The sequence below is a fragment of the Centroberyx affinis genome, unplaced genomic scaffold, assembly GCF_046629955.1.
Source record: "Centroberyx affinis isolate AG114_WGS23_722 - 3 ecotype Tasmania unplaced genomic scaffold, CSIRO-AGI_Caff_v1 ptg000772l_1, whole genome shotgun sequence".
Lineage (NCBI taxonomy): Eukaryota > Metazoa > Chordata > Actinopteri > Beryciformes > Berycidae > Centroberyx > Centroberyx affinis.
The window spans coordinates 7157-34237 of record NW_027279380.1 but is presented as its reverse complement, the minus strand read 5'-3'; the positions used below and the strand labels follow the sequence as shown (position 1 = coordinate 34237).

At 41.2% G+C, this 27081-nt stretch overlaps 1 protein-coding gene across 1 annotated transcript; it reads right to left on the bottom strand.

Annotated features, from left to right (window-relative positions):
• Positions 1-1815: 1815 nt before the first annotated feature.
• ctnnbip1 (catenin, beta interacting protein 1) lies at positions 1816-25996 on the bottom strand. Its single transcript, XM_071520144.1, has 4 exons — positions 25897-25996; positions 17459-17573; positions 15489-15579; positions 1816-4071 (listed from the first exon to the last, which is right to left on the bottom strand). The coding sequence occupies exons 2-4, from the start codon at positions 17552-17554 to the stop codon at positions 4013-4015; spliced, it is 246 nt and encodes an 81-aa protein (XP_071376245.1). The 5' UTR covers positions 17555-17573; positions 25897-25996; the 3' UTR covers positions 1816-4012.
• Between the last annotated feature and the right edge of the window lie 1085 nt (positions 25997-27081).

The window sequence follows — 27081 nt, the reverse complement described above, 5'->3', positions numbered from 1 at the left end:
CATGGCCTCACATTTGTCCCCTCTCCATTTCCATCCTCCATCTCCAAATTCATCTAAGAACAAGCAACTGTGGTATTAGACAATAAAGCTTTGTCATGGCTCTTCTATATATAACACTCATACCAGGGTCCACTGTCAATGCCAGAAGTTGGAAACTGGATATTCAAATTCAAACACATACTGAAGTCAGTAAGTCACAGACATCTCTGCCATCTGTCTTATTATGAATGTTGACAAATGCTGGAGCTGAATCTGGACAATACAAACAGTACTAAAGCGACAATCTCCACCAGCATGTTGAATAGCAAACCTTGAGTTCATAGACATTAATTTAAAGTGCAGTTTCATCCTCCTGTTCTTCAACAAGTGTTGCTAGTGTGTGGACTCTCTCACCCCCACAGCACAGAGCCGGCATGCTGTCCTGGCACACTGTTGGTTGCATAACGTGATGCGATGCTGCTGGTGGCGGTTATCGGCCGGCCGGGGCAGAGATGCGCTGCTGTGTGCCGAGCTCTGGATCTGTTCTGTCTGACATCAGATAAACACAGCGTCCAGGCTCACGTGTACAGTGTGAACCGGGAGCTTATGGAGAGATGTGCGGCGCTCACATGCTTTGTCTACATTACAGCCTTCAGCAGGCACTTGTTGGCCACCGTTACTCCTCCATGTGACTGGAAACTCATTATGACGGTGTTCAAGTATTAATAGAGCATCAAATCCGACTGCGGTATTAAACAATAAATTTGTGTGTTTCTTCTCTACACAACCTTCACACCAGGATCCACCGCAAATGCTTAAAGTTGGGATTTGAATATTCGGCGACCACTCAGGTACCCAACTTGTTTTAGTGAGAAACTGAAGTTTTAATGTCAGCAAGTGAAAGTGGCAGTCCAATGCAAAGTGGTGCATGAATACTGAAAAATTTGCCAACAGCTGGTGTTATTCCCAGAGCTTGCTCCCTCTAAATCGCAGGATTCTGATGCATCTGTGAAAGATAGCATGGGAACAGTGAACAGATGTTCATCATTAGCAGTGGAAAAACATGGCACCCCATTCTCAACTTGATGACCAGATAGCACCAAATACAAACATCTGCCTCAATTAACACCTGACAGGCTTAAGAAGCTGTGACTATTTAGAAATATGGATTTGTGTTAGGTAACAGTCCTTTTTTTTGTCCAGTGGATATATTTAATGTCTGAGTCCCACTTGAGAGGTGTCATTGTGAATCTTTGTGGAGCCGAAAGGCCTGAAATGGGCAACGTGAAGAGGCTGAGTGCTTCAGAGCTAACATGGACTTATAACAAGAAAGTTTTTTAGGGGAAAACAATGGTTTGATACATTTTTAAAGCAATTTCATAATGGCTTGGCATATAGAGCCAGCAGGGAAGGAGGCTCATGTCTCAAAATGTATAAGATTTAATCAAATATGCATACCTGTCTGTATATACAAACTGCATTTGCCACGTATCAGATTGAACAGCAGACTCCTTTTCATCAAAAGCTGCAACTGTAGATGATGAGATACAAAGAAACCAAGATTTTACCCTTATTATGACTGCTGGAAGTGATGAACCCTTTGTTTTCCTGGATGTTCAGTAGCATGTTATCCTGGGCCCCTTTTGACCAAGAAGCACAAATATCTTGCACCAGATTTAGGTTAGCAGTTGCCCAGCATGTTTCTTATGGCTTTACCTGGAGAAATGTACCCATTCTGTTTTTTAGGAATCGCATTCTCGTCTTTGAGATCTAGTGCATGCACGTTTGGTGGATTTCAACTTGGTTATAGAAAGAAAACAACAAACAAACTTTGCACTGTTTAAAATTTCTTTAATGGTTCAGTTGGTATAGGATTTGGAAGCATTAAGTCAAGACATGGTCAGCAGCCATACAAAACCAACTAATTGATGTCAACCGAGAAGAAAAAAAAAATACAAAGGCAACACAAAAGAACTCAAAAGGACAACTAGGCAACGTCAGGTCATCACAGTAAAAAGATACACATTTCTAGTCAAACTGAACAGCATGCTGAAAAATCAAAAACCGGTAGCAAATTCAATGGTGGTAACCACACACACACAAATGCGCACACACACTGACATTCATCCACAAACTGAATGAAGGCTGTAGAACAACCCTGATAGGTAAAATGTACAGTAAGACACCTTTTAGAGAAAAAAAAATAATGCATAGACAAATTAAGAATGTTTTAAAACAAAAGTAAACATAAAAAGACAAATTTCTTTGTCATAGGCGGACAGCGTGACTGATCTGTTGGCTGTGTACATTGAGAGATTGCTGAGGACATTCGAATAGAGGTTATTGCCAACAAGATATAATGGATAACATTTACCCATACAAAATGATATTTTTTCTAAAATATTTTAAAAGAGCTAGTAGCTTCCACAAACGTCAAGAATGTACAAGCGATGGTCATTGTGGCAAGGCTTTTAAGATCCTCATAGATCCACTTCAATGAACATTATAAACCACAAGGCAGACATGCTTGGCTTCAAAACATTAAGTTACAATTATTTAAGTTATACAAGTTAACAAACTGTACTTAAAACACATTAAATATTGAGCATGTCACTAGAAAAACAAGTCGGCTTTTAACAAACAAAAATATTCAATTGAACTATTCCAGTTGAGTCAATTAACACAGAGAAGATATATTTTGTTTCACGCAATTAAATCACCGAAGGAAATAAAGTTGGAATAAAAGTAGTTTCCCTTACAAACTTTTTGCACCGAACCAAACATAAAATCTCTGTGCTAAAGGTCAAATTGTATTTTTTGCAAATATCCCACTGATAACAGTGCATGATATACAGTACAGTCAGAAATAGCACACAGTTCTTAAGTTTGGCTCCATGTTTTTAGTTATAGCTAGTTAATTAGAGTCTCTATCCTTATTTTAGTGTGAATCAAGAGCCACCTTTGCAGGGTGCGCTCGTGTTAGGCTTTAGTTTTCGCTATCCTCTGGTTCTTCTTTTATGGTGTATTTGAGGGATAGGGAGTCGATCAATTCAAAAAACAATAAATTAGAACTACAGCTTGTCACTCATCAGACACCTTTCATAATCATAATGTTAATTTTATCTTACAGATAAAAAAACAACAAAAAATACAATTGGCACAATCAATTCATTATTGTATTTTCCCTACTGTCTGTACAATAAAAAAGGTTTTACATTTCACAATAACCCAAAAACCTTGTTTTGCCTGGGGAGAATGTGTACACCTGTGTTTAATGTTTATGTGAATATGTCATGTGTCTGCTAGTGTCTTAATTCTTCTGCTTTTCCCTTGAGGGACGCAGAGTTGCACTCCCAACAGCCTACGGTTCAAAATAAAGCAGCAGAAGAACAACTAGTGTGACATAATATGAAAGCCTTTATACACAACAGCTAACTCAAAACAAATTCAGTCCCATCAGGTAAGCAGAAATAATAAAAATCTCTTCCCATAAGGTCATCAATCACGACACTCACTGCTTGACCAAAACTATATTTCTCTTTGCTTGAAACAACTGCTCATTGGTCGATTCCTCCAGTGACCAAAGCATTTACCACATAACACTGCCTAAATCCCCACCACAGACAAAAAAAAAAAATACAAATCAAAACAAAAATCAACCCCCTGAAAACACCCAACATTTTATACTCAACCACACAATCTGTGAGTGTTTTCATTGACTGCCTTGTCGCCAAGGCTCCAACCCACAGCGACCCACTCGAGTGCATCTCAGGTTAATGGTGTGCCAGCTTGTATACGGAGGAGTAGGGAAGGAAGAGGCTGGGGGAGAGCGAGGCAGCAACCTCCTGGTGTCTCTTCCCTTCCTCTTCCATCCTCTCCGGGTGCTCCTCCTCTCCTGAGCTCAACAGTGTTGTATTTGTGGTGTTTGGGTTGTTGTGGACCACGGGCGGGCCGGGAGGGGGGTGGGGGGGTTGGGGGCAGGGTAAGGTGGGGTGCAGTGGGGTGGGGGTAGGGATAGGGTGGGGGCCCAGGGTCACTGTCGCCGATCCTCCGTCTCTGACCGTGAGAACGCCATCACCACGTCCTCCGCACCTAAAACACAACGGGGTAAACATTAGACGAGTCTGCAGAAACGCTCAAACAATCCAACACCGACATTCACCAATTCAATATTATCGTTTATCATCTTTCGGTGGAATCATATCGCGATAATATGGTGATTTTGGGATATCGTGACACACAAATTCTGCTGTCTACATCACCGATCACAAGCAAATTTCATTTAAAAATGGCCAACATTTTAAGGAATATTATTTGAAAATTTCTGTTTTGGTTGACATCACACCTAACATTAGCATACATTAATTTGATTATTTAACATGTGATTTTGCATGAGTGAGCCGTACTGTGATATTTATTGATTGTGATTATCATGATATTCATTTCAACCATATCGCCCCCCAGCCATAATTCACCCAACATGTTCTTCTGAATCAGTGAACAAACTGCCAAAGGCATCAAAAAGGGGCATTACGCATAAAGAATCCCATTTACTCAAACCATCTGGGAATGGGGGCTGTTAAGTGGAAGGAAAGGTTGAATTATTGAAATTCCAAAGCCGAACCAAAATATGAACCAAATTTTCAGAAATGCTGGAAAGCTTGTCCAGTCTTATTTGCAGGCTGAATAATTTTAGTTGCATGTGTCAAAGTGGAAAAATCCAGAACTTATGTACAATCATTTAAATATGCTAGTATTCCAGTTTATTTACTCAATATGTCCATTCAGTAGGCTGGTCAGTTCATTTGTTTGAGGTTCAGATAGACCAGGTTCAACTGCAGTTGGTGTTTGATGACTAACTTCAGTGCAGAACAGATTAATATTTACTTTTATGACAAACAGGAAATGTCTCATTGTCTGCTTTCGGCCTTGACAACAATACTAGGTGTGACCCGCCTGTAATGGGCAGTTTCTGTCCATACTGAAGTCTGAAGACTATCAGTGAACCATCCAGTCACTCTGACAGACAATACACAAAAGGGAATGACACTTGGATCACTGTAAATCCGGCCAGCCATCACTACAGAGCCAAGAGGGAATATACTGCCATGAAAATCCTTTTGGTGCACGCAGGTAATTTCATCTTCTGCCATGTTCACCTGTTGTGCCAAGCCACCGGCTCTCATCACAGAGCCTGAAGGATGATGACACATCGAGGGCCCCGCTGACAGCAGCATCCTGCTCTGCCCTGATAACATTTAGATCTGAGGCCTCAGTACAATTCAATATCCACTGCTGTTCCAGCTCAGTCTGCGAGAGGCGCGGGATATGTGCGGATAACCAATACTAGATTCCAGCTGATATTACGAATCTCGCTAAGCTGCGGAAAAAACGAAAAATCAATGGGCCCAAAGAATAGAGACTTCATGATCTTCACGAGGTCTGGTTTCTTCCTGTTCCCTTTGTGCTTCACTCACTTCTACCAAGTTAATGAGGACCAACTCATAATTACAGTTTAATCTGAGTTGAGTCAACTAATGAATCCTGCCAGCTACACAATAGGAGTTTGTCAGCTGGCTACTGTTTAACATGGAATTATTCATTAGTCTATTGCCAACTGTGATTCATCAAGTCTTATGGGCTCTTGCAGAACTGCCCAGACAATTTTTTATGATGAAATATTTCACAGTAGCTACAGGTGAAATGTTTTACTGGAACAATATTGAATATAATACACTCTACTCTTTGACCGTGTCATATATCCAACCATTCCTTCACACAGGCCTGATTAAAAGGCAAAGAGTTGTTTCAATTTGAGTAATTTGGTTTCTAGACCCTCCAAAAAAAAAAAAAAAAGCGCTAAAAGGACTGCTGCTAGACGTTGCTAGGATATGCCAAGTATTAAAACCACTATTGCACTGTCATGCTTGGCAGCCTGGTGAAGCCCATTTGCTTTTTGGAAATGGTGGTGAATTGGTTGTGAAATGTCTGAGAACTGCCAGTAAATTGCTGGTCTGCTCCAACCCTTTATCAATGAAAAATACCCCTCTCAGAAGCGAGAGGGAGGAAATGACGGCTAAGTGCAACAGCCCAAAATGATCCTGCAATACAATTTAAAAAAAAGAACCATTTGACAAGTTATCATCACATAAATATCATCAACAACAAACTCCACACCTCTGCAGAGGGTTGAGAAGTGTTTAAATGGCAACTCTTGCACATTTGCTATAAAACGCCTCTCCGCTCCACAGCCCTCAACTGCTTGTTAGATTTAATTATTGTGGAGAAATGAAAGTAGGCCAGGGACTGTGCGCTTCCACATGTATTTGGCACAAAGGGCGGACCCTCCTCATAAGATAGCACAGACCTTCCAAGCACAGCCATTTTGTGTTCCATTTGGCTATCTCTACAGGGAAGATAATTAGGATGTTTCTATGCCGCATTCAGGTCGGCGTGAGCTTGATAAGGCGGCGGCTCTATGGGGAGGGCGCCTTTTAATGCAAACTTCCACTCCCTTTCAAGTTCCCTGTCCCTTGGGATCTCATTGGCCTACCAAATGAGGCTATGGCAAAGAACAAGCCAATAGGCAAATTCAACACAACAAGGGGGAAATAGAGATGGAGTGTTAAAATTGATACAAACACAAAGATAGAATTCAACTAACAAAATAAATCCCATCTGCTGTGAGCCAACACATGGTGGATAATGATGCTTCAACACGAGTCAATTATGTAATATCACACAATAGCAACTCGATCTGAATTATACTACTGCTGAATTACATGACTGTTCAAGGTGATGCATGAGTGCAATAACTTACAATAACATCCATCTGTCACAATTAGGCCTGTGACTATATGAAAATTTCACAGTGCGATTATCTTGGCCAGAATTATCTCGATATATGATATTATCCTGATAGTTATTAATATGATGAAAACCTTAAAAACAGCACTGTAATATGTTTCAATGACTGAAAAACTAATTTATCCTATCAATCACAAGACATTTCTCTTTCCTAAACATGTTTTAATGCAAGACTGTAGAACTTGTGTACAATATTTATGTAAAATATTGACTTTTTGCGTTTGTTATTCAGCCTCCCAACAAGTCAGCGGTTATCGTGGTGGTCACGGGAATAAAAATGTCATTACTGTTATTGTTTTTTACTGCAATATAGAATAATACTGGTTATTCATCCCTAGTCATCCCTAGTCACAATACAGGCCTGTCTGTGATCCTGCATTATTCTGTGGTTGCGTAAGGGAGTTCACCCTGTGTAACTGGCTGGTTCAGAGGAAGGACATGTCACACTCTGCGGAGGAACTTGAGCTGACTGACTGGCAGAAACAAACTCAAAATAAATCGACAGAGCCAAGTGGATGATGGGAACTAGGGAGAGACAGCAGTCTGGCCCGGCTATATCTGCCTTACTTGAGCACTTTGCCTGAGAGTCATGTCTGGACCTCGCCCTGCCATAAATATATATATATATATATAGATATAGATATATAGATATAGATACACATGCACACACCACACAAACAAGCTCCAGCCAGCAGGATGGGAACGTCAGGCCCCTCTGAGCTGTTGCCTAGCGACGGATCAAAATCAGATTGCATCACTGGACGGCAGGATGCTACCGCCTATGAGCAAACAGCTGCTGGCTTGTTTCAATCCAGCTCCCTCTCTGGCCATCCTCTGACCCCTCCCTGCCTCCCTCCCTCCCTTCTTCCCTCTCTCACTGATCCCTTCCTCACTCTGCCCTATGGGGGAAATAGAGCTGTTCATCACATTTTAATACCTGTTCCTGGCCACGGATTACATAAATAACAGCAACACGAGCATATCATCCGATTTGTCCTCCATGAATACTTTGAAATGAAGAATGGCCTTCTCATTCATTGCAGCAATTGTCTTTCCAGGGAACAAAAAACATCCTTGGGGATAAAATAATAACTGTTTCAACATGAAAAAAATGAAAGAATATTGTTTTTCCCCCCCAAGAAATAGTGCACAGTGGATTGTGAAAGGAAGGCAGGGAGAAAGACAAAGGAGATACCATGCAATATAAACCATGTGCCAGATTTGAACATGCAGCGTCTCGAGTAAAAGCTATGTGCCTCATCTCTTGGAGCTACCAGGAAAAAATTGTTTAAAATATTATTGTACCTGGCCAGTACTATAATTTTCACTTTCTCTCCATCTATTCAGCTGAACTAAGACACGAAGACTTGACATTTCTGACAGGCTACAATTCAAAATACGGTTGAGGTAAAGGTAGCCAAATATATTAGTGAAAACGCACAGATAAGAAAGCTGCAAATTCACACAAAGGGAGTTCATAGGGGATATTAGAGGCTCCAAGCTGCGTGCCTCGAGTCCCGCCGGCCCGAAGAAGCAGACAAGCGGCCATGTAATGACTCCGATGTCGTGGTGATGTAGTACAGAGTTATTAGTCAGAGCAAGCAACAAGCAGCAATTTGAGGTCACAATCTGTGCGGGGTCAGCCGAGAGGATAAAGACATGGGATCCCCCAGCGGAAACGACAGCAGGGGCGGGTTAAGAAGCAGCACGCTCAACAGGGGCACAGTAATTTTACTTCTACACAGAGCCTTTGAGCACAGATTTACCATTTCAGAGGCATAGAATTGAAACTACTAGCATCTTCATTAAGTAAAGTCCCTTCTACTTCTTTGCTTAGCTAATTTGGCCTGAATGAGAGTGTCAGCTAAATGCCTAAAGTGTAAATATAAACCATTTCAGAGTCACAGAACTGTCTATGTCCAACTAATAGCATCTTTGTTAAGTATAAAGTCCCTTCCACCTCTTTGCTTGGATAAATTGGCCTGGATGAGAGCATCAGCTAAGTGGCTTAAGTGTAAATTTACATTTTATTTATAGTTTTATGTCTTTTTCGAGCGCTTCTCTCTTCCATGATCAGTCTCATGTAACAGGATTATTATCAAGGCACTTTGACCCCGACTTCTACATTCCTTACTATTGCTTGCTTGTAATTCTGGTGATCTAGGAATTGAAGAACACTCTCTGGATAAAAGTGTCAGCCAAATGCTTAAAATGTAACATAAATGTAATATAACAATATGAAGATGGCTGGACAAGATGGCATTTTCCCTGCTTCAAGTTGCAGGATGTCGTTTTGGAGAGAAACTGTGAACCTCCGAAAATTTCAAATGAAGTCTATCATATATGCAAATGAATTATTTAAGATTCCATAGAGAATGTCACATTTCTGCAACACGGTTTGTACTTCATTTCACATGGTGATATTTCAGAGTTCTAATGAGCTTTGAAATTAGGGTTAAGCAATAGCAAATTATTTTCTGTGAGTCATTTTTCTCCCCCAAATGGCACAACACTCCTTTAAAGATGAATTTAATGAATTTGACATTTTATGGGCCACTGCACAAGGTAAATTAGCTTACCCACAGCAGACACTTTTTGGGGAGCAGGTCCAGAACTAATTGAACTGGGTCTGTCTGGTTCTACTTGGCTTCTACTTCCTATAGATCATTAAAAAAAATGAAAAGCTATGGAATGCCTCCCAAAAACCAAGGAGCTAATGGGTGCAGATAGAGTATCTTATTTTGTATAAGCTATGATACAAAATATAAAGCTCTTGCATGCATTAATCTTGTGATCAAAGCTCTGGTCAGGTCCTGCTGGATCCAATAAAATAATTCAGTTTGAAATTAAAAAACCTGCAGCAATAACACTTGATGGCACCTGGACCTGAAGTACAATACATCGTAAGGACTCAGGACTGGGTAGGTCCAGGTCAGATCACTGGGGTTTTTCATTGAACATGTACATTAGGTATTGATAGATCTTTCTGGTGGTGATATTATGCATTTCTATACTGAAAGGGAAAATATATACATCTCCAAGGACAGTGCTTTTGCTCCAGAGACTGTGGTGGAAAACTATCCCTTGACATTTGACTATACAAACACATAGCTGTGAACATATTTGGGATACAGGAGGAAATTAAGTTTCTGTATTTTAGGCTATTGAGTCAGGTAGACAAGGGAATAACGACGTGCAAGAGCTGCAGAGTCTCTAGCTCAGATTTATGCTGCAACAAGGAACAAAATAACGTTAAAAATCGATAAAACTTTATCCTGGCCAGGTCGCTGAACAAAGATGGGCCCTTCGTTTTGTGCCAAACGGCTTTCACTTGAAAAGCCAGGTTTAAGGATTGCGTGATATGGGGATTGTAAGACGGACAAAAAGAAACAAGATAGTGTATTGATTGCGCGAGGCAGCGGCCATCTGAAACGAGAGAGGCCATATTTCTGTGAGAAGGGACGGGACTGAGAGAGATTGGAATATCACACTCTGGCTGCGTAATTACCACTCCAGCTTGCCTCCCGGCCCCCTAATGAGACCTGCTCCAATCTACCAGCGCTGTGCGTCGCAACAACACCAAAGCCCACGGGGGAGCTCTCCTTTCCCGGGACGACTGCGGTTGCTATGGCAACCCCTCCGTGTCTCTACTCTTTTGTTGTGGCCCTCAGATGTCCTTCTGGGGGGAGTTAAGTTTCCTCATCAAATGAGACAGGAGAACAAGTCCTGAGACGGCTGGTTTTATGTGCAGCTCTGAGATACCATGTTGTTAACAGTGACATGATGTCAGTTACAGCAAGTCTTGAATTTGGGAGTTTAAGAAGAAGGAACAACAGCCGAATTATATAGATAAAACTTCTGTATGCCCCATATTCCCACGTCTCTGTACCATTATTTCTGGATTCACTTTAAGAGACACATTTATTATTTAGAATTATCCGAACTGGAGCGTATACACTGAGAAGGAGACCCCGAAAAAAAAAATAATCCAAGGCCCATGTTAATGAGTTCACACTTCATTTCCAATCAGGATAAGATAACAGCGTTTAGACACAGCACACAAAGTCCTGCTCGCCCACGATCCTCTGTTCCTCTGGGCCGCCAGAATTCAGTTTCATCAAACAAGAAACACAGCAAGAAAGCAGAAGGGAAAAAATGCTCAGCTCTAGAGTCTTTGGCAGAGAATTCTTCTTTGGCCCGATTAAAATTGCAAAACAAAATTCTGCATTTGCATGTATGGTAATCAGCCAATTAAAACTATCTGAAATGCAAATTCAGTGATAAAAGAAATATGAGTGGCAGCCTGGGAGTTGATTTTCTCTTGTCCCTTACAGAGTCAGAACTGGAATAACATTTGACAGTTACTAGGGTGTGAGGGAATCATTCAAGGTTTGGGCAACATTTCCAAATCAGGCGTGACAAAGCATGACAACACATGATGATGTTGAAATATCCTTGGATGGGTTCCAGTGATGACAAGTTGTTTTCTTATGAGACTGTGCCTAACTGACAGCAGCAGTGATGTTATCCATTTAGTACATCTGCTTTTCTGTGTTCAAGTATTTACTCTTCCATTTAACATTTGCTCAGTATAACGCAGCCTTAATTTGATATTTTGGAGCAATCAGTACCTGACTGGTCTCCACCACTCACATCACATCTCCACCATGTCCTTGGACTGGATCGATGAGGCCATGACTGACATGTGTCACTCCAGGCTAAGACCCCCCTTGAGGACACGGGTGTCAAGCCATCCTGCATCAGCATGTTCAAACTTTGATCCGTTTTTAAGCTGCTGTTGCTGCTTTTGGTGGCTGGACATGAGGGCAAAAAACCCCCAAAAAACCTCTAATTGTGATTATTAGAGAGAATATTGCAATTGCAATTTAAACTCATATCATCAGTTTTTCTTGTCATACATTTTTTAGAACCAAAAAAAAAATGGATGTCAATGTGCGTGATTTACTGAGTTTGAGTAATTGTACTTGATTCATGGACCAAAGATTACCTGTAGCACTAAACTCCTTGTTCAGAAATCCATTTTGGACGCCACTCTCTCTAAAGCAATTAATTGCAGCCTCTGCGATTTGGAAATTGCAGAAGTTCATATTGCAATTTGGATTTTTTTTTTTATTAATTGTTCATCTCTACTGGGCATTGTGGCTGAATGGATTTGGTTTCATGCTTAAGAGGGACAAGTCTCTTTGGCTGAATCCCATCTGAACTGTGCAGGCGTGCATTTTATAGGGGGCTACAAAAATTTGGTAAACTTATGAAGTAACAAATTAGACAATATTGCTTTACATGCTTAAAAATCGTGAGTCATCCATTTTAGACCATTACTCTTACCTTCAAAACAGCGAGGTGAGCAGTAGTGACAGAATCCACTGTGTGCTTTTTCTCAGTCTGTTACCAAACCAATATTATATTAAACCAAAAAAATAAATATTCCAGCGCACACCAGGATTGACACTATTTTATTAACAGATTACATTAAAAACAAAAAGGACCGAACTACGCGTTTCGCATGTTGCTTCATCAGATTCGCTCAATATTATATTATTCCAATTATAAGCTAAGGCCGGAGCAGGGGGTTAGCTTATGAAACAGCTGCAGGAAACTGTCAGACAAATGATACCAAAGAAGCAAGGAAACAACCTCAACCAATCCATTTTCAAGGTAAAAGAACCATTTTACAATAATACGAAATGGACGACTTATCCCTTAAATCATCCATCTCATAATTGGAATATTTTTTTTGCCCAAACCACCTGTCCTTTTCCCGTACAGAAGACAAACAGACTAACAAGGTCTGAGGGCTGAGTGTGTCAAATCGAGGGGGGGGAAAGTAATGATACCAATCAGACAGACAACCTTGGTGTGGAAAACTGCTGGCTCACAGATGGCCTCTGTCTGGCTGCTGTACCGTATGATGGTCTATTTGGAAAGACAGCAGTCAAAAGATGCCGCATACAGCAGGATGAGGAAAAGGGACTGTACAGCACAAGTCATATTATTATGAAGTGAGAAGAAGGTGAAGCACAGCAGAGTAGAACTAATTTATCTGAACCCCCTCTGGACTGGATGTCGACTGGGAGAGCAAAATGTTCAGAAAGCTGAAATGCACCTTCTGGACCAAAACTTGCTTATCACAAACAATTTGCAATCTAAATTCCTTTTCTGATGAAGAGGATTACAACAATTAAATGCAATTTATATTTTTTTCCGTTAAACAAATTAATTAAATTCTTATTTTGTAATAATATTTTCACATTGCTATTTCTGTTGTTTGAAGTCTGGCCTTCTAACAAATTAAATTTTACTGACCTACGCGCACTATGCACAATTACAGTTCTTAACACATTACTATGCAATTTGTTATGCAATAAATGTTTCCTTTTATCCTGTTTTTACCCCATCGCCAAGCCTGAAAGAGATCAAACAGTGGACTTTCCTCTTCATGTAACTGTACCTCAAAGGATCCGCAATGTGCTGATTCCTACCAACCGCTGTCCTTCAGAGCAGGGCTGAATATTTAAAAGTGATTAAATCACAGCCTTCTCCACTTTGCCTAATCACAGTCCTTTAGACAAGATGCAGACCAGTAATAATTCATTGGCACACTGAGGAGGTGGCAGGCTGCCAAATGACACTAAATGTGTCTGTTTTTGTGATGTATAATGCATACTCGGAGCACCTTTGACGAGTCATATTCGTCTATAATTAATGAGGCTCTTTCCTAACAGGCGCAGTATTGACACAGTTCAGAGACGGAGCTCTGAATCTACTCTGGGGCTTGGAAGAGGAGAAACGGCACACATAGCACAAACTAGCTACACCGTAGTTGTTTAATCAGAACAAAAAAGATCCATCTTAAATAACTTATAGAAATCATCGCTAATTTCACACTGTACTCTTCTCCTTTAAAAACTGTGGTACCACCTGCCCCATGTGATGCAATGCTTTATGTTCCCATACTTAATGAAAAAACATGGTGATAATGCAAGATACATTTTTCATGATGCAATAAGCCTGATAAAAATGTTAATGATGCACCCACTACTGAAGATTGAGGCTGAATTTAACAAAATATTATGACGCAGGTTATTGCCCTATGGGTTAAAACAAAGATACTGGAAAACGTCAGAGAAGGACAAAAGGACAAAGTCAGCATGCCGTTTACTTGCTAACTGCGTACCTTGTATCATCATGAACCCTAATCCCTCTCCTTTATTCTCAGACACAGAGAATCACATCTTTATTAACCAATAACTCAGACAACACTCATTGTTTCCTTTCAGAGAACGGATACAGAGAAGCAGACAGATAACAATTCATTGTAGGTAGAGTGTCGCAGGCAATTTTCTCAACTCGCGGCTTCCCCGGGGGACTAATAAAAGACGGGACTGAGCTAGGCCTAAGCCCCAGCAGAGCCACCACAGAAGGACAGCAGGGGCCTCCAGGGCTCCCATCCCAGAGCCGCATTTGGACTGAGCCTGAAGGCAGCTGATAAGCCTGGTTGAAAAGTTAAAAAAAAATAATAAAAAAAACCCCTCATCATCCTTGAGAAATTTGCTGCTGCTTTCTCAGGTAACTGCAGTGGCAATCCATCAGCTATATTTTTTAATCTAGCACCCTCTTGTGGTGGAACCACATGTGCAAGCTGGGTGGGGAAAGTAAGGTCAACGGCGCCCTCTGGTGTCACACAACAGAATAACCACCATACACAAGGTTTGCTTATGTATCATGTAGCACCAAAAATCTTACCAGAGCACACATGAACAGTGGCTTGCTTAGTCTAAGTCTCTGTGCTATTTGTCAGAAGGAGCAGTGAAACTAGGGATGCACTGAGGATGAGTCACTCAGTTCCCATCAGACAGTCACACTGTTTGCTGTATGAGTAATCTCACAGCGCCGGTGTGCCGCTGAGCCCGCCGCAACAGACCGCCAGGAAATCTGTTTGGCCTGTTCGGTATGGACTCCAGAGTGTGTATAGAGAGGTTTTCCCTGTAGTACTTCTGTGATATGTGAGAGGTAGTGTTTGTGGGGCTGTATGCAAGGTTATTACAGTAAACTAAAACTAAGACGAAAACCAGCTGTTCCACTGAAATAAAAGCAAAAAAAAGACAGGAAAAAAAAAGAAAACTATCTTGTTTACTTGTAAAACTAAAGAATACAAATATGTGAAATGTTTTTAGTTTTCATCTTTTTGTTTATGTGCAGGGTAAAAAAAAAGAATACGTTTTGAGAAGTTTTAGCTATTTTTACTGAACAGTAATTAAAAGATTCATGCAAATAATTATTGTTTGTATTACACAATGTCTGTTGCAACCACATTCAAAATACCTGTTCTGAACTTCTATCATTAAACCTTTAAAAAAATACTACCCCTACCAAAAATACTAAAACTAGAACTGAACTAAATAAAAACAAATACACTAAAACTACCAAACACAACACATGAAAACTAAAACTAAAACTAAGAATAAACAAATGAAAAATCCCAAACTGTGATAACTCTTGCTGTATGAATGGATTTTACATTTGTGTGTGTGTGTGTGTGTGTGTGTGTGTGTGTGTGTGTGTGTGTGTGTGTGTGTGTGTGTGTGTGTGTGTGTGTGTCTTATGATGGACAGCCTTACCCTGGTCTATGTTGTGCTGTGGGAGTTGACTCATCTGACTGTGGACCACGCCTGCGTAATTCCGGAGAAAAGCCTCTTCACTGGGCGTAAGCTGAAGGGAATGACAAAGTGATACTACAGGTTATCAAACAATGAAAACAAAGCAAAAACCCATCCTTAGAGAGAAATTCATGCATGTTTTTGTCATGATGGACAGTTCAGTCAAACCAATTCTCTTCCAAAAAGGTAGACGCATTAAATTTTGGACCCATAGAATATTTGAGCTTTTACAGTCAAAGCTTCAAAAAATAATTTCTTCTTTTCTACTGCTCTCAATTCGTGTCCTATCGCACATCTCACTCTCTTAAATGATCGTTCTAGGGTGACAGGAAGATTTTGCCTATCACTCTGACCCTGTCGCTAGTCTAGAGATATATTATTATAGATGTTTATTCTACTGTTGCTGCTCTTGATAAGAGTGAATGGAGCGGATGTAATTTCAGTGTAGTCCTAACAGATACCATCACTGTGTTCACAAAGTCAGTCACTGTCAGTGGAGCATCTCATGAAGTTGTCTCTTCATGACATGAAGAGTGTTTGGCTCTGGGGTTTATAGCTTTGGGAGAGACTTGTTCATTGCTTGTAATTCTAGACTGAACTGTATAAAAATCATAATGATAAAAGAAATAACATATATTACGTCTGTATTGAGTGGATTTTCCCTTTAGCCTAGACAGACCACTGTGACTGGAACAGCCCAGAGTGATTGATAAAGGCGACAGCTTTAAGCCATGTGAGGGAAATTTATACTCATCGCATCAATAGTTATCTTAAATCTGAATATGAGGCTGCTTCTATTATTGCCCAAAATTCAGTCTTAATAAACCTTGTATGATAAGAAAAACTTGTGTTTCCTCAGTACTGGGGCTGAGCAATAATTCAATATTATCGTTTATCGTATTTCAGTAGAGTCACATTGTCATAATACGGTGATTTAGGAATATTGTGACACACAATCAGTCTAAATTGATGATAACAAGCAAATTGTATTTAAAAACTCAACAAAATGAGGTGTGAATATTTCTGTTTTGTTTAACATCACACCTAACATTACCATTCAGTTCAATAGGATGAACATTAATTTGATAAACATGTGATTTTGCATACATGAGCCATATCGTGATATATATTGATATAAAAAAAATCCTTATGATTAGCGTGATGTTGATTTCAAAGTCCTGCATATTCTCCAGCTTGCGTAGATGCAGACTGAGCATTTACACCATCAAAGTCACACATAACCGAGGATGACGTCAGGCACTGATGCCTCCCTAAAAAAAGCCCCCTTCACCTTTAAGACTGCCTCTTTTAATCTCCTCATGAATAAATAAAGCTTGCTAGATATAGTTGTTTGCTTCTGTAGACTCGTAACCATTAGGTTGCACCTACGCGTTTGTCCTCCAGAGGCTGCGAATAGCCGACTATTGCTCTCTGCCCCTTTCCTCCAAATTGTCAGGAGTGGCGTTTTCACCAGAATCCTGTCAGTACTCCAGTCAAACAGCTACAGCAAACATCATCTCTGTAGCTGCTGTCTGGCTTAACCTAGCTCAAACTCAGATTGGATATTTGATGATGTGTATCCCTTCTAGATGTGATGCGACTTTGAGGGGTGTAAATCTAAAACAGTTATTCCCAGTGGGGTCTGGGGACCACCAGGGGTCCAACAAAATGAAGGAGAATAGTTTAATTTCACTCAAAAGCACAATGAGAGAATGTATAAGGATGACTGCTTTGATCATAGGCTTCACTCTCCCCACTGTAATCACCTCACCTACAGAATAGACATATGCAACTCTATACTAAAGCATAACCAACTAAAAATCTTCTCAGATGGGGATTGGAAAACATTGTTTTTTACTCACAATAGATGACTGCCGAAACATAAGATTTCACATGACCATGATTTGTACTTGTGAAGGCACTTTACTTACATTTGATCCCATTTTCTTTAGCATGAGCAGGACCCGCACTTTCTGTTGGATGTACATCTCTTCAGGAGACTTCCCCGGGGCCTCCTCGCGGTTCATCCCCCCTGCTCCTGTGGCTCTGGACACACAAACAAATCCCACATTATACACAACCTGAGGAAAAAATCAGGGCTAGACAGCAGCTTATTGTAATTTGTGCAGTGGGTCGTTTCTGCCAAATCAAAGACACGCTCTAAACAATGCGATAGTGCTTTACTGGTTGTTATGTCAGCTCTTATGTTATCTAGGCAGCTAATTAGTGTTCTTTCTTGTTTTCTCCTGTTTTTTCCTTATTGTTATGTGTGCGTACAACTCAGAAGAAAACTTTGAAACCACACATGCGTTGGTAACCATTGTATAAAAACCATAATACCCTTGAGGACGTTCTTTGCTGTGATAACGACTACAAAAGCAAATCAGGTATGTATGAGGACGATTTGATTTCCAATTATTAAAGATTTCTCATCGGACTCCTCACACAGACAACCTTAGGCTAGGGCTACTGGACAAATACTATTATTAGGAAATATAACAAACAAACAAGCCTGTGTGATGAGCAATTTATTCATATAACACCTCAGTAATGATATAGGAAGTCAGGGGCCTCGTCTCAGTGTAGTCACAGTGCAGGTTTGGCACTTCACAGTGTGAATGGCTCTCATTAATATTGCATGGTAGTTTTCACACAGATCTCGCCCCTGCCTGCTCCCTCCATCTCTTATTCTCCCTATAACTAATGACCTATTTTCACTGTCAGTCTGAAGCGATGCAAAATATAGGCAGGGAAAAAAAAGGGAGGGAAAGAGAAGGCGATAAAAGGAGCTGCCAGCGCTAATGCGAACGACAAAAAAAAAAAAAAAGGGATAGGTTCCGCTGTGACGGTACACACACACACACACACACACATCAAGGTTGGCTGTTGTCGCATTAGATCTCTGTTATAATGCACCACCAAGATGACGCTTAAAGTGTGGCTTAATATCTTCCTTGACAAACGGCCAAATCAGTATTCGATAAAGGCAAATTTCCTAATTGAAATTGTAAAAGATCTATCTATCTAACTATCAGAAGAAATAATTCACAGAAGAAAGAAGAAGGCTAAATCTACTGGAAAAAAAAAAGAGGGAGCTTTAGTGGAGCGAATATCAGTATGCAAGTCAGATTTTTTTCTCCCCTAAGAATCTTTCATAAAAAGCCCACGGGGGCCACAGTGACTATGATAGTTCTGGCAATTTCTTTTGGCCTCTTATCTATACAAAGGACCACTAATGCATGTTGACAGGCCGTTTGATGTGGGGTTATATTTAATTGAGGAGCTGGCTCGCCATCCCCCCTTCCCAGAGCCCAGGGGGAGGACGAATGGGGCACCGTTGGCTGGCGTTTGGGTGCCACTGTGAGCGCCGGGTGGATTCACCCAGCTCAAAGCAGCTGGCGACCGCGCTTCTGGCTATAGCCTTTAAAATTACGGCAACCTTTCGCTGTATAGTGCAAATAACTACGCTCGCAGTTGACTTTGTCCTCTCAGCTGTATCCGGTCACGCAGAAAAGGTAACAGGAGCATAACCTGGCTGTCAGCACATCTCGATATTGAATGAGGGGCTACACAGATGAATATATTGGTTATTCACTGCAACTTGAGTGTCACACACAGTTTAACTGGAGAGCGGCTGAGGACTCAAAGCAAGAGAGACATGAAAAGATGGAGAGAGCTTGCCTCTGTCAGTTCAGTTGCTCGGTACACCTTTGGGGATTGGGGATTGGTGGTGGTGGTGTGTGTATGTGTGTGTGTGTGCGCGCGTTCGGGTGGGGGGTGGTGGAGAGAGGATGTTGGCAGGGGTGGCGGCAGTGTCTCAGATCAGCAGCAGTGACACGTTTGATCATGTCTCCCCGCTCCTCGCTTCAGACAAATGGGAGAGCCAAGACTCCAGGCAGAGAAGCTGAGGTACCTACCAGCTACACGACACATGAAGCATGACAAAAACGCAGGAACACCAGTATGTCTGCCTCAAATGCACACTGGGTATAAAACGGTCACTGCGGATGGGAGGATAAAGAGCAGAGGATGAAGAGGACGACTGGGGAACAGGCTTGCTCTAATTGCCAAAGGTGTCTTCTTGTCTTTTCGTGGGGTTTCAAGGAGAGATGCAAGACGATATGACAAAGAGCCATTAATATTCAAGCTTATTTTGAGATTTCTCTTTGACAACTTAGCCATTTTTAAGTCCGCTGCTGCTGGAGAAAAAAGGCACATATATTCCACATTCATCTTCTGTATAAATAGGCCTTCTGCTTTCACAACTGAGGCATTTGTGATCCTCTGATGTTCGCTTTTGAAGTTCAAAAACTGGCCATATTTAGTACCATCCCTGCCCGGGCCCTGACTGTTTTGAAAGTTGTAATTTGTATTTTTGTCATCGTGAAGAATTCTTTTATCTCATCATACTTTCACAAGGATATTGTGTAGAAGAACAAAAGCGCTACACAAAATCCCATAAGGAGAATCTCTGTAGGAGGAGGAAACGATGCGGAGAGGGTGATCAATGATGTTCTAACGTTGTCGTGACATGTTTGTAAGTCACTTTAAAAAGGGACTGGGAAAAGAGTTAGGCGCTATTCTTTTGTCAATTTCACCTATTCTGCTTCGGGTTGGGGCGGGACAGAAACACAGACTTGTAGATGACTATTTTGGGACGTGGCACGAAAACATGACAGCGCACTAGATACAGAATTGGAAACAGAAGAGCTCTGGTACTCAGTGAATTAGATGATAATATGTGTACAATGATGATTCAACAGTCTGCATGTGATCATATTACGGGTAGATTCATCCATGTAATCTTATTGGTCCAAATAGATTTCCAACCATGCTGGTAATTCCCACAATGCTGCAGATGGTACTCGGGTGCCTGGTACCCGATGCCTCACAGTCATGGCCGTAATCACAGAACGCCTTTCTGGGTATTATTGCTATATTAAAACATTTTAAACTCACCGGGGCAAAGTTTACTCATATTGAAGATGATTTCAAAGCCCAAAATCAGGCGAGGTGCACTTGTTTAAACGGTCTATCGTCCATATAGGCCTATATCTTGACATAGGCCTATTTGAGAAATTAATATTTTGTTGAGGTGTATTTCCACAGCGATCTGGTAAGATTCGTCATCCCAGGCTGCAACTTTCAATTACACAAACCCGGGATCGACAAATAAACTAGTTCCATGGAAGTGAAACTGATTCCTCTGTAATGTGACTCCTAACATTTCCTCAAGCTGCGTTCTGATTGAATACTCTAGGGAAGATACAAACCCAAAACTCTTTTCTATTTATAGAGACCAACTTCTGAGTCACATGTTTGCTACTTCAGCGAAACAAGGCCCATCTAGGCCATCCCTTGATAGGTTAGACCTAAGCTATATTCTATATAATATTTGTGTGATCCAATTACAGAAGCTATGGTGACTTTTAAAGTATGATAATTCTGGGGCGAATCAGATAATAACATCCTAACAATGCCTGTATCTATCCAAAATTAGATATCGGTTCCATTTGAAAAAACACCTGACACCTCATACAAAATGATTGCCGATATTTAAAACACACTTACAGAAAAGCCTTTTATGGAATAAGCCATATTGCTTATGTCTTTATTTGATTTTCATCATGTTTTTATTTTGTCTTTTATTGTTGTTGCTGTTGTTTTAATTTAGCATAACTCTGTTTTCTGTGTTCTGTGAAGCACTTTGTAACTGTGGTTTTGAAAAGTGCTACTAAAGTTTATTATTATTGTAATTTTTCAGGATGAGAGCTATCAAGTGACAAATTTTGCTCAAAATGAATAAATAGCATTATGGAAAAAAAAACCTTCTAACCTTGTAGATAGTAAGGTCATTCTAGCATTATTCTGATATACATGTTCTTCTGTGTAACATGTCTTGAGTCATTTCAAGGGCCACAATAAGGATCCTGTCAAGATCCTTTGTGTGTGCCTGATGTTAGGTTCTAGAGGTGGGCTAGCTCAACACTAATCCCTCGAGGGATGCTCAGCCAGCCTCAGACGTACGCAGCTAATATTCCAGACGTAATCAAAGGCTTTCTTTAATGCTGATCTAGGCCTAATCCCCCGCCCTGCCGGTGTTGGGCTCTTGTCAGCGTTGTGATGTTGGGCTGTGCTGGAGCATTGAGCTGGAGCCCCAGGAGCTGTCTGAGCCTCACTCGGCAGCCGGGCTAAATCTCAGCATCGCTGATACTGAGCTGAGTGCAGAACAACACGAGGGCCATCTTTCTAATCTGTACATACCGTATATACAGTGTATATATGTATAGGCTATACATCTGATAGCTTATTTGACAGGCCTGGTTTATGGGATGGAGGATGCTGGATGTGTTACTTCTACCAGTGAAGCAGGTGTGCGCTGTAATGAGGAGAGATTTCTCTTTTAATAACTTCTGGAACATTGGTGATGGATGTTATAATAAATAAAACTTGACACTTGACACTGCGCTTCCAGTCGCTTGCTCTGAGCCCCGCTGCTGCACAGAGCGCTGTTCGCTTGTGTATTCAAATTTATTAATTAATATTGAACGTGTTGCGTGTCCAATCTGACACTGCACGTCCTTGGGTCCCCAGCAATACACCTGCCAAGTGTGAAGTAGATCGGACGAACGGTTCTCGAGATATGCGAAGGACACACATACAGACAGATTCCTTGCTTTATAGTATGATGACCTCAGCATCTACTACAGCTACTGCAAGATTTTCTACAGCTCCTGCAAATGAGATTAGGCTAGAGTCAAACGGATATATTTGCTGCATGACAGAGACATTGCCACAGGGGTGCAACATTTCAAAAAGACATCACACATTTAGTAATGCCTCTTAAAGAACAGAGACAGGCCTATTCATGCAAGGCTTCTGCATTTTAAAGTTCTTTGTGTTTGTACGCATTAGTGTCCATTAGTGTCTCTGTGAAAACAAAAACAAGAGAAAGGCTTCTCAAGACTATTGCAACACTGTGCCTACTCCTCTTACACTCTGCCCTGGGCCAGGGAGTGCAATGAAGGTCTGCTGCCAGGGATTACAGTATGCAATGTGATAGGCCCTCGCATTTGCCGGGGGTCATGAAGGCCACGGGCCACAACAGTGTACCGGTCCGACCACACATGGGCCAGTCTACTTTTCAAGCCTGTCATTCGCTCTGGAATCAGCTGCTCACATAACGCACAAGTCTGGTTGTTTTGCAAACTGAATTTTTTCAGCAGGCAGAGGAACAGGGGAAACAGCACTTGGGTTTGACTCATAAACTGACGCTGAGTGGAGTTTAGCATTACACAAATGCCGCTAAAGGCCTGAACTTTATAGGGCCTCGAGTGGTCAGTAGCCTCGACAGACAGGAAAAGTTGAGAGGTAGAAATAATTTGAATTCAGTCTTGAACTGGCCCAACATCCCGAGCGAATGTGTGAGAAACTGAAGTAGGCTACATGCATGGTGTCGATGCCAGCTCAGTTGGCAACATCTAGGCCTGTTTCTAGGGAGCAGCTGTGTCAGAGCAGGTACACACACACACTCACACACACTCTTTTCCATTGATGGTGAACCATGTCATGAAACCTATTCAAATGACTAGGTGTCAAACTGAAGTACAATACAGCCTATACACGGCCTCCAGCCATTAAAAAAATAATTACAAAAGTCCTTAGAGCAGCCACAGACCCAATAGAGCTGTCTCTCTCTCTCCAAGTCAGGGCCGACTGAGGTCCTGAAACGGTGTGAGCCAGACAAGCAGACACTGCAGGCCAGAAAGGCTCTGGCTTGGTCCTACTGGATGTCTGCATGCTGCCTTTGTGCGAAGCTATCTCCTCACATGTACAGTGCCCACAACAATGGCCACAGTATTTGGGGACAATAGTGATGAACTGGATTGTGAAAATATGATTGATAAGTAGGTCATGTCTTGTTGTCACCACGTGAGGCATGAACTCAAACAATCCTTCTAAACTATACAGGCTTAGTTCATAGCTGGGTCTCTGGGTGTGCTTAACTGTTCCTCAACTATTCCTGTGCCAATTTAAATTGAAGCTAGGACCTAGCGAGAGTAAGTTACAGTAAGCAGCACCTAACATTATATTTCACATATTTATACTAATGCTATTGAGCAGTTTTATTTAGCTTTTTCCAAGAAGCACAGACAGTTCTAAAACCTTATTCCAATGAATTAGGCTACTACTAGGCTAAATAATGTAAAAACATTGTATATGCTACTACTATAGTGACAGATTTTTTTCACTTTAATGTATATGTTTAATGACTTATCAAAACATTAGCAAAAACATTGTACAATTAGACTGATTTCAGAATATCCTCATCATGTTTCCGTTGTACTTTATTTCATACACTTGTATTTTTCATACACTAGTCTACATTACACATAATTGAATTTGGTCTATGATCTCAGTACGTCTTTGCTTGCACCACATGGGCTCTCTGAGGAATTGAAACAGAAGCTGCTGCCTTAAGCTGGTCCCTTGGGGAGACGGCTGCAAGATTTCAAAAGCGGCAACGTCAAGGCACGGCATAAAATTCTGTTCTGTGAACTGCTATATGTTCTATGTGGTAGGAACAATACCTCACAAGATCTGTGCATGTCTCAGTTGTGCAAAAAAATGAGCAGGATACCATGCATGAAAGACAAAGAACTAAGAGTATGCCATCTTGAGAAAAATACATTCAGAGACTGGATAACGCAACAATCCGAGTGTGTGACTCAAAAAAGGAAGGATCCAGTATGAATTTTAAGTTTCTTTCTTTAAGCAGGTAAAAGACTTCAGGGCATCTGTCTTTTGGACTGGGCGCCTAAGCCAGGAATGGATGGAAACACTTCTACTGGATAGTACCTTACTATCAGGCTGAAATAGGCTTCTAGGTGGCCTGGGCAATGCTGAAGGGCTGACAAGTGCTTGTGCCAAACACAGAGCAAGAGGCTGAGAGATGAACCAGCCCTCCCCTCTCAGTCTGCTTGCAGGCAGCTGATGAGGTCCCCCTTGGGGCCTGGGGGGTTGAGCCGCCGCTGAAGAGCACCTGCCCCGACTGTGAGGAGGCGAGGAGAGGAGGGAGGGGAGGCCAGGGGTCCTAATCTCACTCCAAAATCCAGCCAGCTAGGGGAATGTGCAAGCTAAGGCGGCCTTGACATACGGTGGTACATAACCAAGTTTGCTGGATGCCAGGAGGGTTCAGGCCAACCCTGACACCCACTGGCTGCACCACTCATCAATGCCCCGGTGCAGGCAGGGTGCCAGCTTCACAGCTGAACGTGTTGTCAGCTATCTGACATTTGGGCAAAGCAGACATTGTGAGGCAGGGTGGCACAATGCATTCATGGGTGGCAAGAGACAAAAATAGAAAATGGTACACTGGTGATGTGGTAGTTGTGTGAAGGCAGACAATCAGCAATTTGAAAATGGAAACTAAATTTTAGGCAGAATGGGGGAACCATGCTTAACCAAATGACAAGAGAATTTTTTTTTGTGTAGATAAAACTAAAGCAATTTTTCAAAATGTAAATTTAGACCGACTTTGAGATTACCTGATACCTAGTAAGTCTAAACAACTCCCTTGACTGACTGTTAGATGTTTCCTAATTGGGAGATATGGGTCTTCAATATAAATTACATATAGGCTTGCATTTTGTATTTGTAGCCTCCTAAATTCACTAGGCTATGTGCAGAACACATAAAACGCTTTGGAGATCGTTGTTTTAAGTCACGTTAAGTGCAATAACTTCTCCGTATGACTGAAATGATCTGAAAACTGTAACAAAGGTTTGTGAACATAACACTAATAGTTGTTGGCTGTATGTTATATTTACCAGTTTTGGTAGCTTCTTTTAAGAAATTAGCAAACAAACATGCTTATATACTAAACACAGGAAACCAAAAAAGTATTCTTTTTCCAAGAGATGGATACATATCATATGTGACTGTGCAAGGTTCATGTTATCATGTAGCAGGACACAAACTGTTAAATTTGTAGCAGCTCTCTTGCTAGCCAGAAGCAATCCTTCAACGCCTTTTCGATATTCCGTTCGTTGGCTATATCCGTCGTACAGACCGGTATTGACAGTTTTGTACATAAGTTAAAATTTGCGTTCATGTTAACATGCACAAACGTTGCATTTAGTCTCAACCGAAACCGCGTTACGCTTTGCAAGGCAAGCCATGCTAACCTGCTAAGCTAGCTCGCTAGCAAGCCCGAGACAAAAGCCTGAATGAAGTTCCTATGGGTGCAACACCATCCAGGTACCGCTGCTCTGCCAGAAGTGTAAATGCCGGGATTCAAACAAACGTATCGCTTTCAAACCCCCCGATAATGAGCGTCTCGTTGAAAAAACGGCACATATGAGCTTACCCCTCCTGGTCCAGCTTTTCTTTCTTCTGTGTTCTGTTTGAATGGTGTGTTGTTTTAGGAGGGCGTCCTGTTCCGGGGTCACATCCCTCCAGTCGGCTGAGCTACGGCGATGTGACTCAACGCAGCGAGACTCCCGCTGTCGGTTCATTCCCGGCCGCTAGGGGCGCCATCCGCACAGGCAAGAATTACAGCCTCGACTCCAAGGCTCAAGCATCTACTGTGAAACCGGTAATCCTTCAAATTACACGACATTAATTACGCGGTAATGACCGGAAATAACGAAGTAATATCCAAGTAAAATATATGTAATAACTAGCATTAGAATGACTGGTAATAACAGTGATATACAAGTAAAAAAAAAGGTGATTTTACCAGTAGGCCTAATTGTATTAGATAAATTGCACTACCTCACCCATTTGAAAACTTAGAAAGGTACTGGAGGCGAAGGATAAACTAATCCAAAAAAGGAAGAAACACACGGTCTCCATTGATTTATCTTCCACAGAGGGGAGGGACAATCATTACAGAAAGTGACTACACCTTTGCAGAAACAATCAATGTTTTTTCAATAGGTTTTCACTTGCTTATAATGCAGAACACATACAATAATACATTATATATTTCTGAAAAGACATACCAGCACTATGTACAATATTCACATATGTATATAAACGTACTCCACACCAACTCTACACAAAAACAGAAACAACAGAAACCCCAGAACACTTGCCTGGTAAAAAGCACTTTTTTTTTTACTTGTATATTACTCAGTAATTACCAGTCATTCTAATGCTATAATTAGTTATTACGCCTATTTTGCTTGGATATTACTTTGTTATTTCCAGTCATTACTACATGATTATTACTGTAAAACCTCCTTGGGCTCAAGACAGACATTTTCCCCATAACAGCAGATCTGTGATATTTTTTGCATATTGTTTTGGCTGTGGTGTCAAATAGTTTCATGTTAAGTGTCATGATATAAATATGCTGAGTTGGACTTGGCACAGGATGCTGAAGGCTTGGCTCAGGCATGTGTCATTTTGGAGTTCGAAGTCCCACAGACTTCTATATGGAGCCACTGCTGTAAGTTACTATTATTTTATTCAGGAGAAATGGAAGGAGAAAAGTATTTTTCTGCAGCATTGGTGCTTTAGGCCTCTCACCCATGATGGGCCTATTTCT

What these genes read in the sequence shown, in the direction of transcription:
- ctnnbip1 (XM_071520144.1), bottom strand. Translation starts at nt 17,554, where the DNA reads ATGAACCGCGAGGAGGCCCCGGGGAAGTCTCCTGAAGAGATGTACATC. An exon ending in TAAAGAAAATGGGATCAAAT is followed by an intron (nt 15,580 to 17,458) that starts GTAAGTAAAGTG and finishes CATTCCCTTCAG; the next exon opens with CTTACGCCCAGTGAAGAGGC. An exon ending in ACAGCACAACATAGACCAGG is followed by an intron (nt 4,072 to 15,488) that starts GTAAGGCTGTCC and finishes GTTGTGTTTTAG; the next exon opens with GTGCGGAGGACGTGGTGATG.